This window comes from Pelecanus crispus, chromosome 6, assembly GCF_030463565.1.
Source record: "Pelecanus crispus isolate bPelCri1 chromosome 6, bPelCri1.pri, whole genome shotgun sequence".
Classification (NCBI taxonomy): domain Eukaryota; kingdom Metazoa; phylum Chordata; class Aves; order Pelecaniformes; family Pelecanidae; genus Pelecanus; species Pelecanus crispus.
Window position 1 is genome coordinate 10,926,557 of NC_134648.1, and position 14,869 is coordinate 10,941,425.

The following is a 14,869-nucleotide window of genomic DNA, read 5'->3' on the forward strand; positions in this document are numbered from 1 at the left end:
AAGAAGTCCCAACCAGAGCAGTTTGAGAATATTGTAAACTATCTTTCCAGTCTAGATATTATATAGGGGTGAGAGTGCAGTCATTCAGGGGGAAAAAAAAAAAAAAAAAAAAAGACCAACCAAACTGAAAAACAGATATAAACATCTCATTAGGTTCATGAAGGTCAAGATAAGCAATAAATTTCCTCTTTATCTGTATCACTCTATGCAGACAACTTTCCTGAAGTCCCTTGTGAGGTTTCAACACTTGTGGCAACCTTTTTATGATCTGTCACTGTACAGAAAGCAAATGAATTTTGCCTCTTGCTTAAATGTAAAGCAAGGATTGTAAATATTGAACCACTGTGATGTGCCAAACTCCCGTAATACAGGCTTAGAGTAGTTGATTCTGAAAAGGAAGCTAATGAAATAATTGACCTCATTTCCATTCCAAGCAATCTGACTTTAAAGAGAAGCTTGCACTTTTATTCTACGGAAATTGCCCAGAAGAGTAATTCTTACTTATTTATTTCCTAAAAAATGCAAGAAAGTAAGGTTAAAAAATAGACAGATAATTTTTTTAGGTTGTTCAAAATTAGAAAGGCTAATGGTTTCCACTGGGCATAAGAAAATTAAAGGGACAAGTAGCCAACTGGTAATCATTATGACTAGTTCTGTGAAAATATTTTTTCATCATATTACATTGTATTCATCATATTATAGATGTGTGTATATATATATTTACATATACATGTGTTTAGATATGAATGTGAAACTTAAACTTTGCTAAAGGTCAAACGGCCCTTTAAACCCTTTAGTGGTCTGTCCACATCTCCCATGGTCCTTCAAAGTAATTTAATTCCACAAATTTTCCCACGAAAAGAAAGTAATTTAGTGAAACATTTGGGTAAGTACTTTTTCGTTTTTCCCCTGGAAAGATTGTGCCCCAAAGGGGATCAAAATTAAAAGGAATTTGTTAAAAATTTGCAGAAAATGTTGCTACTTCATTATTTTTTTTTTTATAACAAACCTCTGTAACTACTGTTTTGAGAACTTTGGTACAATATTACTGTGCAGTTTTATACAAGTGGGAAATGAAATGCTTCTCTGTCATTTCATTTAGTGCTCTCAAATGCTTCTTTAGTATTTATTGCAACTTACTGGGCTTTCAAGGACTATAATGGAATTTAAAGTTTATTGGCATGGTTCAAGTAAGCTGTTTGCTCTTCTTCCATAACCTGGGGACTTCCTAGGGTCATAATATTCAAGGTTATTGTTTGCTCTGATGGCTTATTCATGAAAATGTTCACAAATCTCAAAAGTTTCATACTTTTTAACACACACAATTTGTCCAAAAATTTCTGCTAGAAAGCATGGTTGTTCTTTATTCATTCCTCATCATTCATTTCTCTATTAAAACCTTTCATTCTGCCAATGAGGGAACATACACAGTATTTGCCAAAAGTGACTAGTCACTTCTTACACTAGATGAGAAGTTCAATTCTTCAATAACCCTATGAACTACTATTTTCCATCCCCTAAAAAAACAGGGTAAACATTTGCAAATTATGAATTAGTGACTCAGTTCACTTTGTGAATGATCATACAAGAAAAAGAAAAGTCTAAGTGTATCATTATTTATTCCAAGAAAATAATTAATCTGATTCTATTTAATATATCCCAAGAAGTAGCAGAGCAAATGGATAGTGGAAATACACATTACAGCTCTTGACTACAGCTGCAGGAACGGTAACTTTTACAAAGCACAGCTACTCAGTTTTTGCACTGTGAAGGACCTAACAGGCCTGATGGTCATATGAATTTGCAGTATAAATGTATACCCCCAAAATTTCTTTCCTACCCAGCATATCACCAGCTTCTCCTTTTGGCTAACAAGCTACAAGTGTGTCTCAAGTGCCAAATGGCTTTTAGAAAATTTCATGTTCATTCACTCCAGCTACATTTTCTGTCCTGCAAATGTAGCACCCTAACTGATTCTGCCTAACAGGATGCAATAGAGCCATTTAAGCTATCTCTGTGACATGTTACACATACAGTATTTGACAGTCTGGTACGGTGTCTTTAAAACTGGAGTCCTCTCTTCTGTTATGTTATTATTTACGCATTTTTTCCAGATTACACTATATAATATTTTTCACTGAATATACAAGACCAAATGTATACAGTAATTTTGCATATTTTATCAGATGTGCAAAGTATGTATTCAAAGAGAATATGGTAATAACCAAAAAGAACCAAGTCTGAGGCATGGGAACCCGGATGAAACTTACTGCAGTTGTGTATATGCAGTCATGAGAAATTTTATTTTCTACTACGCTTTGTTTGTATCCATGTTTCTTGTGAAACAGAAGCTTTAGCTTTCACAAGAGGGACACCATAATTCTTTGTCAGTAGATACTACTGCAAGATGTCAGAAAGAAAAATGCAAGCCCTTGAACATATGACTCCTCTCCACTGTGTCTTTAAGAATCACTGCTCATTCAGCCAGCCGTCTGATTAGTAAAGACATTTTTTGTCACTTACAAACTCTAGCAGAATATTATGTGTCAACTAAGTTGTCAAGGAAATTGCATTAATGCAGACTATGTATTTTAAGAAGAAATAGATGTGCAAACAAGAAGAAATTCTTCTTAGAACAAGGTTAACTTACTGGATTCCAGATGTTAAGCTTTATCATAGAGACTGATCAGTTTTCTTCAGCAAGTATACTTTTGAGTGTTGTGCTCACATACAATTTTGATTGCAATTAATAAACTATCTCAATATGAAGTTACCTGAATTACAAACAAAACATTGTGCTTACATAACTTTTCCTCTTAATAAGCAAAACTAAAATCTTTCTGCTGCTACAAAATAAAAGAGAATATTTTGCTATGTTTTGAGTCCTTTTTTTCTGTTTATGAATGTCCATGAACAATTTGCTTTAATTTTTTTGTTGCTTAAAGGTCTAATTTTGCAATCTTACCAATAAATTATTATGTCAATCTTGTGTCAGTTTTGAATTATATCACAGCAATTGCTGCTGGAAAAATATTCTGAGCAGACAAATCTCTATTGCCCATGCACTTTTTATTGTGAGTATTTTGTATGGCTATATAGTAATTCTGATTTCATACTGAAATTGTGCTATGGAATTTATGTACATTTAAACCAATTGATAATTACCTTGGTGAAGTCCTAGGATTATATAATAATAATTCATAACAATAATTCATTGATCTAGTTCATTTATGAAATTTAGTTAACTTTAAGCAATACCTGGAAAAAACATTACACAAATTTGTAACCCAAGCAAAGCAGATGAAGAGAAAGCACACACTGATAAACTGGAATTTGTAACACTATTTAGGAATAAAAATATATGCAAGTTACTCAGAGGATTAGAACAGTATCTTAATCAAGACAAGAGCTTTATATACCCTAAGGAACTATGAATCCAAATGGTAGCTTAATAAGCAGAAGAAAAAAAAAAAATTCATTACTTGTTTCACATATGAACAGACAAAACCACCACTATCACTTCTGTATTTCACATCTTGATTTTTTGGTGAGTTTTTTCAACATCAGAGTTTTAGAGGGTAAGGCACAATCATTTATGTCAGGAAAAAACAAGTTACGGGCCTGCAATTTTGTACTGTCAGATTTTGAATGGAATCATTATACATTTACCTTTGGTCTTACAACCTTCAGTACCAAAGAAGAAACATGCAATATATATGTATACATTCAACACTAACTCAGATTCTTTTGGAACAATTTGTGTTCATTCAAAGTCAATATAAAAGCTTATGTTCAGTAGATCAATATTAAAAACCTGCACAAAATAAAGAGGCATATTTTTATTTCTTTTTTTAACTAGATAATCTACAAAGTGCAGTTATATCTTAAAACTTTATTGATACTTTTGTACTGTGATCTAAAAAATGTTACCCACTTAGTATCTTAACCCTACCAAAATAAAATTATGTTATTAGCCTATTTGAGGGTGATCAAATATTGGAATAGGTTGCCCATAGAGGCTGTGGAGTCTTCATCCTTGGAGAAATTTTGTCTGGGCACGGTCCTGGGCAGCCTACTCTAGGTGACCTCGCTTGAGCAGGGTGTTGAACTGGTTGATCTGGAGGGTCCCTTCTCCAGCAATTCTGTGATTCTGTTTAATAGGGTAATCTGAAGAAGGGAATTTATATTCCCATCATACAGTCTCTTGACATAAAAAGTGGGATTTTTCTTCTTTGTATAACATACCTACTTTAAAAGTTAAGTAAAAAAATAGAAAAAAATCCAGCAATGACTCCACAAATAAACTAAGTCTTTTTGATAAAGCTGTTGTAGAAGTGATTGTAATAAAATCTGTCATAGAAAGGCCATGCTCATCTCTCCAGTCTGTTATAATAACTGATGATATGATCCATTGGTAGAAAACTCTATTTCACTTGCTATTTCTGCATTGTTTTTAGCCTTGTGATTGCTACCAAAAAATGAACAAATGCACTGATTATGCTAAAAGCATAGGAGATTAATAAGAAATTGAAAGTCAGTGGAGTAAAAGGGATTCAAACATGATAACCTGGTCAAAAATTGATGAGTACATCAGAATATCTGTAAGACATGCCATGAGCAAGATATTCAGAGAGCCTATGTGCCCATGGCCTTACTGCAAACCACTGCTGAGGTACCCAAGTTGTTAAAACTGCATGGAAATAATAGCAGTGTCTTTCAAGTCCTCTAACAATGAAGTTACAGTCTTAATAGACGAAAAAATCAGATTAAGCTCCCTAGTCCTGAGAGTGTGTAATCTGGGGCCACCCTGAAGATCATAGAATTATAGAATGGTTTGGGTTGGAAGGGACCTTAGAGATCATCTAGTTCCAACTCCCCTGCCATGGGCAGGGACACCTTCCACTAGACCAGGTTGCTCAAAGCCCCATCCAGCCTAGCCTCAAACACTGCTAGGGATGGGGCATCCACAACATCTCTGGGCAACATGTTCCAGTGCCTCACCAACCTCAGAGTGAAGAATTTCTTCTTTAATCTAATCTAAATCTACCCTCTTTCAGTTTAAAGCCACTACCCCTTGTCCTATCACTACATGCCTTTGTCAAAAGTCCCTCTCCAGCTTTCTTGTAAGCCCCCTTCAGGTACTGGAAGGCCTCAATAAGGTCTCCCTGGAGCCTTCTCTTCTCCAGGCTGAACAACCCAACTCTCTCAGCTTGTCATCATAGGAGAGGTGCTCCAGCCCTCTGATCATCTCCATGACCCTCCTCTGGACTTGCTCTGTTTTCTTATTTTCTGTCTGTCAAAAGGCCTCCTTTACTGACATATGAAAGTGCATTGCAGGGGATGTACTTGTTACCCATTTTAAAGGTACATGTTTTAAACAAAAAATTTGGGCTTACTTTCTATGGAACACATTACCCATTATTAACATGCTATAATATGGTCCAGGTATTCTGATACACTGGAATTTGGGTACTCAGGTCACGCTGCAGCCATGATTAAGAAGCTATAGTTACAAAATTTTGACTTGGGTTCATATCAACACCTCAGGACACTTGGTGCAGCATCATGGCTGTGCCAGGAAAGAGATCAATGCAAGTACCTATGGCACAGTGGTCTTCCTTGTGTTCATGAGATTCTCCATTGCAGAGCATCAAGAGCTTGTATCAATGCAGAGTAGATACAGAGTAGATATTTCAGTTAGCCACTAATGGAACTGGCCAAATGCTAAAAGTGAGCACAGATGATCATCAAAAACATGGCAAAATGTGCACACTAAGTTTATATGTTGGAATGCTACTGAAAAAAAACTGTTCCTTCTGAAATACTTAGTACCATTCCTCACTGCTCCCAACATCCACGCCTACCTGTAAACTGCTCAGTCTTGCCTATAGTACTTGCCTGCACTTTCATTCACAGTTGCAGTTTAGCCGTGCATCAGATACTGCTCTGGAAAACACATTGCACTAATTCTGGTGAAAGCAGAGTGAATTGAGAAGCAGCTGGATTTTTGAGGAACACTTTCTGCACTGCAGATCTCTTATTTTTGTAAGGACAAACAAGTAAACACTTACCCTGCTCTCATTACAAAGTAGAGGAAATCACTGGCATCAGATGAGTACTGCGACCACATGAGAATACAGATAAACAGACTTAGAAAAACTGAGACATCTGGAAAGATGGAGTAAAAATTACACAGAAAATACAGTATGTAACAGTACAAATGGCTAATGTAAAAGCAGGTCCAGGATGCAGCCAAAAATCTCTTCACTTGGGACTGCACTCACCCCAGGTATTCACACTGGATCTGCCCAGTTGCTGACAACTGCCAGCCAGGTGTGCAGTATCTGAAAAATACTGTCCAGTGAAAGGTAACAGTTTAGCATACTGCCCTTTAGCCCCACTGTCTTTCATAGAAGTAAGATGGATACATGACTGTCCCTTTTCCAACCGCAGAAACAAAAATTTCACACAAAAATGGTTCCAAAGGACTCAGAAAGAAGTAAAACCAAGATGATGAAAAATAACGCCTTCTTATTCTGCAACTTGGCAAGTTACCTGAACTGTTTATTACCCAGCTGCTCTGAAAGTAAGCTGTGAGATAAGGGTTCTCAGTGCTATGTTATTAAATGTAGAGGTATATTATTAAAGCCCTTCAAACTCTCCAAATGAAAAGTAGCTCATATTGCTCTCATGTATTTTTTTCTCATGATGTCAGTTCTCTAGATGACTGTGTCCTCTGCTAAAGTCATCCTCCAGGTAGGGGGCTGTTGGTCTACCTGTCAAATTGTTCCTCACCTTCACACATCCTTGGCATTGGGCAGTCTCCAGTTCTCACCTTGTAATCTTCTGGCTGATTCCGACAACTCCCAGTTTCTCATTTCTTTCAATGCTGGATCATTTACTTGAATCAGTTCTTTGAAAAAGTGACCTTTTTGCAGACCTCTGATGTATTTCTTCCTTCTCCTCCAGGGAATCCAAGACAAATTGGTTTATTGTGAAGGTCTTCTTTCACTACTGCATCCAAGTTCCTCTGCTTTTTAATCAAATGAAGAGATTGTGCTCTGCCTCCACTGCCAGAGTTGTTTACCAGTAAATATTCAAAAAATATCAAAGACCCACCATTATACTTTCTCCCAAATTGTCTTTTATGCATGGGAGGAATTTCTTTAATTAATTTCAGCTCTGAAACTCTTTGCTATAATTCCAAACAGCTGCTGTACTGTCCCCACTGTTAATGAGCTTTGTCTTCATATGACTGGGAGAAGGACAGAAAGAGCCACGCTGGCTAAGATTGTTTAAAATTGGTTTTCAGAATGCAAAATAAACTGGACGGCTCCTGCGTGAAACTGATTGTAGTGTCACTCCCCCCTCTGCAGAAATTTAATCTGTCTGGCTAGTGAGAATGAGACTCACAGCAGGGGCAGAAGTTATTGACTTTTCCACTTTTTTGAATTGTTTCTTTTTTTCAAATTGACTGAGGCTATTTCTTCTGAATTGTCATTCTTAAATAATTGTCCTAGTAGGAGCAGTACATTTCAACCTCATGCCATCCTTTGAAAATTTAGGCTACCTGTTAGCTAGAGAGATGCAGCCTGACATTCTGAACTTACACGCAGTGTGACAAATTGCTTTGATAAGGTTCTGTTTATAATTTGAGGCAGTAAAATAGAATTCTTACTAATTGTGTTTAAGGCATGATGTGTAATCCACAGAGAAACTCATTTCAGAAACACTGTAACCATAAAAACAGCTGTTCCATTGAGTCATTTTCCCAATGTGCAACTTAAAACAAAGCAAAACAGAGAAAAAGCCTCTCCCAGTTGTAACTTATTTGTATTGATATGATTATGGAGTAAGATAATGCTAGCAATGTGGGGAAAAACAACAGAAAACTCATCTCCACATTCCTTTTATACCAGAAATTTGGAAACAGAAAAAAGAGCCTTTGGAGTTAAACCCAAGAAAAACCTCAGTTTTGAAGAGATACTGGTACCTAAACTAAATGATGAACAGCAAGACATGTATTGGTAGTCAAAAATAATTTGCAAAGATAAGAATGAATCTAAGATTAGAAAGAATTGAATTTCTTCTAATTAAAGTGGTGAAACAAGATACTTCAGTTAAATACCTAAAAAAAAATTCATGCCACATGTATGTGTGCATATGTTCACAGTCTCTGAAAGAGAAGATGGTAAGATCTGCTAAAGGAGATAGAGGAAACTGCACTACATCAAAGGAAAATAAAAATATAATGTACTGCAGGCACTACTCTTTCATCAGTAGAAAGTTGAGTGAACAAGTGAAGAGCCCTTTTCATATTTAGGATGACCCTTCAAGCCACCCAGCTTTTGGAGGGAAAATATAAACTAAGTTCTATAAGGATGAGATTTATACTGAATTCCAAACAAGGTTAGTTTTTTTTTCTTGGGGGAAAAAAAAAAGAACAGAACATTTAATATGTTTCTATTGTATGACTGTTGCAGAGACCAGAATTTAATTTTTGTAGACCTGCAATCCAGAGATGTTTACTTCCCATACTGTATGCCTTGGAGATGCAGAGCTCCAAAAAGCACAAAGATGTGACATGCATGTGTTTTTCTTGTTTGCAGATATCTCAATAAGCTTGCTCTCCCTAGTTGTCACAGCCTGTGGTCTTGCTCTTTTTGGTGTCTCTCTGTTCGTGTCCTGGAAGCTTTGTTGGATTCCTTGGCGAGAGCGTGGTCTGCCATTTGGGAACAAAGACAACAAACAAGAATCATTGAACTACACAGATACAGAGACCAATGATCATGACTACAGTGAGGATTATCTGGGTCAGCCTACAGCCTATCCAGAGTCCTCCATGAAGATCAGCCACACCTCCCCTGATATTCCATTAGATGCTCAAGTGGGAATGAAGGAGAACTGCATAAGCAATGTGCAAATGCATCGTCAGACCACTGAACCAACCTCTTCTGCTCGGTCAGTAACTCCAATTTGTCTCTGCTATTAATGAATACAGATACAGTCAGAAGAGCACAGATTGATTATCCAGTACACTGATCTATTAAAAATGCATAATGTACTTTCTGCGGTGTTTTTTTAAAAAAAATACACAAAAGTTATTCTTTGAGGTGCACAAACCTCTTGGGTTGAAAGAACAGGATCACTATGCTATTCCACTCTTTCTATCAACTACTGTCCTGTTTGTGCCTCTCCCTCAGAAGCTGGACAACACAGAGTACTGTGTGTCTGTTAAAGCACTGGAACAGCCTAGATTTAGCTTGTAAAGCATATTCATTTGCACTTGGCACTGATGCTGTAATATCTCCTCAAAGATTTTTAAAACAGCCAAAGAAGAAAAGTAGGGCAAGATAATGAAACAGTTGCAAGAGTTAGAAATAGGATGAAAAATCATAGATTTTAGCCACAATCATGACTGTGGGGGGAAAAGTGACTGAACAAGAGTCAGTGAGGTCTCCAGGGGAACTGGAGAACCGGTACAGGAGGGAAGAGGAAAGAGGGAGGGTGAGAGTATGTGCAGGGGCAGGTGATAAAAGGATTATGTTTCACACAGTAAGAAAAAGGATCAGCATGTGAAGAGCCAGTAAATTTCTGAGTCAAAGCAGATGCACTTCAGCTGGAGAAGGTAGAGCACTAGCCCAACTGCTCTTTGCTAGCCTCCTTTCTGGCCGTTTGGGAGAGCAAGTTTAGCCAAGACTCTTGCCTGCAGGCACACCTGAACATGGGTAAGATGACAGCAGCTAGCAGCCAATTCAGTAATTGCCAGTTGTCCAGAACATGCCTCAGAAAGAATTTGAGAAGTCCCCAGAACATTATTAATGGTATGCAGCAAAAGCTCCAGGTGCCCTTCCTCCTTAGATTAGCATAAGAATGGCTTGGGCTTATATTGTTGTAGGAATCCATGGGGAGGTCAAACCCATAATTATGGATACTGAATCCTTCACTTTACCACATGCAAAGTTGAATTCCAACTAAGGACTAATAGCCCAGAAGCACAGTACAGGGCTGGTGCTGCTGTATTTTCAAACTGCTGGGAAATAAGCATCTCACGAGATCCATTAACAACAGAAGATTCATATCCGACATCTAACACCAAGAGCTCTTGTGTGTCTTCGACACTGTGAAAGTACTGAGTCAGATACAGGCTTTCTCTGCTACAACAGGGCAGCAATTCTGACACTTAATCAAATGACAAATGCACAGTATTGCCAGAGCATAGCCATCTTGCAAGAAGCAGCAGCAATCCCAATCCATAAAAGAACTTGCCTCAGCATCCTGAGTGCATGGACAATGTCTTCCCTCCTGTGAATCTCTGAAGATCTTTCTTCTGGCAACTGTTGCCAGTCTGGCTCTCTGCAGCAGGTGTTATAGTGGCTCTCTGTCCACAAGGACATGACTTGTCCAGGTCCCACCCCTGCCCTATACCGTCTGCTGATACAGGCTTTGCTCTCTTTCATTGCCCCTTACTTTTGCCCAGGTCTTCTCCAAAAGACTCTTTCACTGAGCAGGAGGGGCCCATCTTCCTTGTACTGCATCCTTTTTTTGCCCACCTTTGTCTCTGCTGCTTTCTGGCATAACTGGGTAGCCAGCTGTGGCTTTCTGGGTGGCCACAGAGATCAGGCACCTGCCCTTGCTACAATCCTTGTTAAGCTGTCTCTCCAGTGCCCTCCTTCTTATTCCTCCCCAGGATATTCTGCACCTCGCACTGTGATGAGGAGCTTAACGGTTGAGCAATATAAATCTTTTTTTGTGACATGATAATATTTTGTCATGGAAATGACTAATGTATAACTATAAAATTATGTATTTATTATGCAACATGAGAAAAAAATTAGGATAGTATATAAGAGACTTCCTGTTTTAAGCACGTGTAAACATATATTTACAAGGAATTAAGCAACAACGATAGCAGAGGAACCATTGCTGACTATATTCAACATAAATAGCTTTGGATTAATCCTGTGCCAGCATTTTCCACATGCTCTTCCCATGTTTAACCACAGCTCATGGTACTCCAATACACTGAATGATTGCTGCATATGAATAGGACAAAAAGGTGGAAACCAACTCATATAAGATTAGGATTGTACCTAATCCAACTTTCACATCCCACTACCCTGACAGGGTTTGCAAAGTTGATTTCTGTTATCATCTCATGAAGTGGAAATTTCAATCACAATAACTGAGTGACTCCAGGTAATAAATTTCACTGGACCGAAGCTAAAAGCAACTTTCTCTCCTCAGAGTAATGAAACTAAAGGAGCATGTCAGCCAAAGTACCACAGAGATTATTACATCAAGTATGAGAGAAAAAACAAAACAATTGCTGGGGTGGTCAACAAACCATTTCAGACCAGAACACTTGTAAATGAAGTAGTTGTAGAGATCAGCAAGAAATTAAAATGCAGAGATGTCAGAAGTATCCTCCTTTGTCCAGCTTTATCTTAGAACCAGAAATCAGCAAGCTCAGCTGGCATAATAGGCCAGATCCCGCTGCCATTTACATAATGTAACTCATTTCATAGGCAAAAATCCAAAGGATTAAGTTGAAAATGGTAACTGATAAGAACAGCTACAGTTCTTATCGTATCACATTATACTTGCCAATAAGGCAGATCCTTTGGATTTGCAATGGCCATGAATTTGCATTTGTTACTTTCTTCGGCCAGGTTTGGAGGGTGCTTACCACTAGCTTGAGACATAGGAACAGAAAATTATGTGATATTGGCAGTCTAATGCTGAAGGTGAGCTCTCATAACTGTTGAGTATCATGCTTTATCACTTCATGTGAGTAAAAACCTGACCCTGGCGTACATTACAAAAACAAGTCAAATGAGAACAAGATCTTTTGTGTGTGTGCACAGATTCTTGTAATCTTCAACACAATCTATTTCAATTCTTTCATTTTCACTTAAGGCATAATTCAATCCGAAGACAGCTCAACCTCTCCAACCCTGACTTCAACATCCAGCAGGTTCAGAAACAGGAGCAACTGACGGGGATTGGCCGCATTAAACCAGAGCTATATAAACAAAGATCAGTGGACACAGACGATGGCCGGAGGAGTAATAGCAAAGCATGTGGAAAACTGAACTTTATTCTGAAATATGATTGTGATTTAGAGCAGCTGATAGTGAAGATACACAAGGCCATCAACCTGCCAGCAAAGGACTTCTCTGGAACTTCAGATCCGTATGTGAAGATATATCTGCTTCCTGATAGGAAAACAAAACACCAGACTAAAGTGCACAGAAAGACCCTAAATCCAGTATTTGATGAAGTTTTTTTATTTACTGTCCCATACAATGATCTGAACGCAAGGAAACTCCATTTCTCTGTGTATGACTTTGACAGATTCTCCAGGCATGACTTGATTGGCCAAGTGATAGTGGATAATTTTTTAGATTTGGCAGATTTTCCCAGGGAATGTAATATTTGGAAGGATATTGAATATGTCACCAATGTAAGTATTATGATTTTTCTTTTTGAGACTTTGTTTTGTTTCTGATTTTATTTCCTTAATCTGATTATGACTTAAATTGTCTGATAAATTTATGAAGGAAAATACTCTTTCTCTCTCTCAAGCTTTGACCTTAATCCAAGGAAATTGACAGTACATTTTCAGTCCTCATTTCTCATTCTTTGGATGTATTAAAGAATGTCTTATGTAGGAGATAGTGGGTTTAGTCATTGCCCTGCTGATAGGGTAGAAAAGCTGGAGAATGTTCTTCTCTTAATCTTACTTAATCTAAAACTTACTTAAGGAAATACTACTTTAATTATTTTGCCTGTCTTTCTGTGTTTTGCATTATTTGCCACATAAATTACAGAGTACAAATCAGTCAGTACTGAGGGTTCAAGACTTCTTATTTAGTGCTTTTTAGTCCTTCTAGAGACTATATTCTCATAAAGTGAGATAACACCACATCTATAATCTGGGCAAACAGAGTGCAGACAATGCTGACTAAAACACAAGTGTCTTCGGTCAGCCTATAAAAATTAAAGCTATAAAAACTATAAAGCCTATTAACTATAGAGCCTATACAAACTTAAAAACATAACAACCACCTCAGCATGTGTTCCATGAAAGCAATGAAACACACTGAATTGGTTTAACTCTTTGTTTGGCATCACTTTGTTATATAGGGAAATGGGAAACTTATAAAATAAGTCTGTATTTCTGTTGTCCCAAAGTCTCTGGTATCAAATTCTATGCAGGAATCCCATTAGTGATTAGGTACAAAACCACAAAAATTACTTTTGGAAAAGAAAGAGCTTTCTTTTCTTCTCAAAGCATGAGCCAACCTCCTTGTAGTGCTATTAGAAATTAATCACGTGTCCTATGGAGAAGGGACCTTCAATGAGAACGATACATGACAGAAATTCACAAAGGTGAAGCTACTAGTGCCAGGAGTCAGTAAGTATTTCATTTGCTATGTCAAACCATACTCAAATGGAGTGCACACTTTAGAGTCAAATAAACCAAACTTCATTAACAGTAAGATCACAGTGTTAGTTTGTTAGACCTCAGTTCAGGAAAGCATTTAAGCATATGCTTAGCTGAGTATAAGAAGCTGTTAAAAAGTAAAGGATGTTCTGAGGCAAATACTTTCCTGAATTCAGACCCTCACCTTGTACCTCTGTGGTCTGGTAGCATGCCCATATTACAGACCAAATGGATTAAATCAATCTTTTTGTTTGGAATTTCTTTTTGAAAATTGATATTGTCCTTGTTTTGAGGTGATTTCCTAGTGTTCTTAGTCAGTGTTATGTACCCGTGTGTGGAACATGCTGTGCATCCACTCCACAATCCTCTTCTACGCTAGGATGGAACTGCAGCAGCAGCACTAGCAGTTCCCTCACTCAAGGTATAGGCAGGGGCATGGACACTCAGTGTCAGAGAAGGATGAACCTGGCTTTTCTATGAAAAGTTACTGCTCTTCAACTGCAAGGGAAAAGTAAGAATCTGATAGAGCAGATGACAGTCATTCCAAGTGAAAGCTGCCTTCATACAGCATTAAGTGTCCCAAACTCAACTTTTCAGTTTTACAGTCAACTGAAAGTTGAATGCACATGCACACTGGAGTTACTTTGACACATACTAGTCTTTTTTGCATGCTTTAACTTAGGCAAAAGATTGGCTTTGGTATTTATCTTTTAATCACTTTCCCTTCCAAATTTCAAAAGTGATCCAGCATATAGTTTGTATTCAGATTTTCTGTAATCTCTGAAATTAAACTCAGGAGTGAAACATGAGTCATTTATTAATTCCTACCAATATTAATTCCTGTGTGAAGTGTAACCCTGTTTATCCAAACAGAACACATGACCTTCCATCTAGACTTGTCACTGGGTTTTCAGCTAACAGAGACCTTTTCAAAGCAGATGACTCACAGTACATGGGAGACACAATCCAATTTTGGCTAATGTGAGTTCTGAGATAAGAGTATCAGATAAATGAAAGTGTGGAGTACTCAGCTTACCAATTAACATTTCCAAAATTTCAAAGGTTAGAACTTACTCCATAAAGTTATGAGAAACCCTCCAAGCGTCATTTAAGAAACCAAGTTTCAGCACATTTTCTTGTCTGTGTAGCTTAGATATCTCACAGACTGACAGCAGAAGCTGAATCCTACGGGCTACTCGGTGAAGCTGCTGAAGTGACTACTCGTGTGGCTGCACTCCAAACCAGGCCAGCAGGCAGTATTAGTGAATCTCTGAAATAAATTTTAGCGAAGTTTTGAGCACTGTTGGGCAGTTTATGGTTGCAAACAGAAACTGTATCAACTGTAGCAAGCTTTCAATCATTTTATCTCTGAATGTCTTCTTGTTTCAAATAATAATTACAAAACAGACAAATGCTGGG

The 14,869-nt window shown here is 37.7% G+C and overlaps 1 protein-coding gene across 1 annotated transcript in view; it reads left to right on the plus strand.

The window, feature by feature from the left end:
- The window catches only part of SYT9 (synaptotagmin 9), a 68,323-nt gene that overhangs the window by 25,732 nt on the left and 27,722 nt on the right, over positions 1-14,869 (plus strand). The window contains exons 2-3 of the mRNA XM_075712662.1: positions 8,610-8,961; positions 11,920-12,466. Of these exons, the coding sequence (XP_075568777.1) occupies positions 8,610-8,961; positions 11,920-12,466 (899 nt within the window). The remainder of the gene's footprint in view (positions 1-8,609; positions 8,962-11,919; positions 12,467-14,869) is intronic.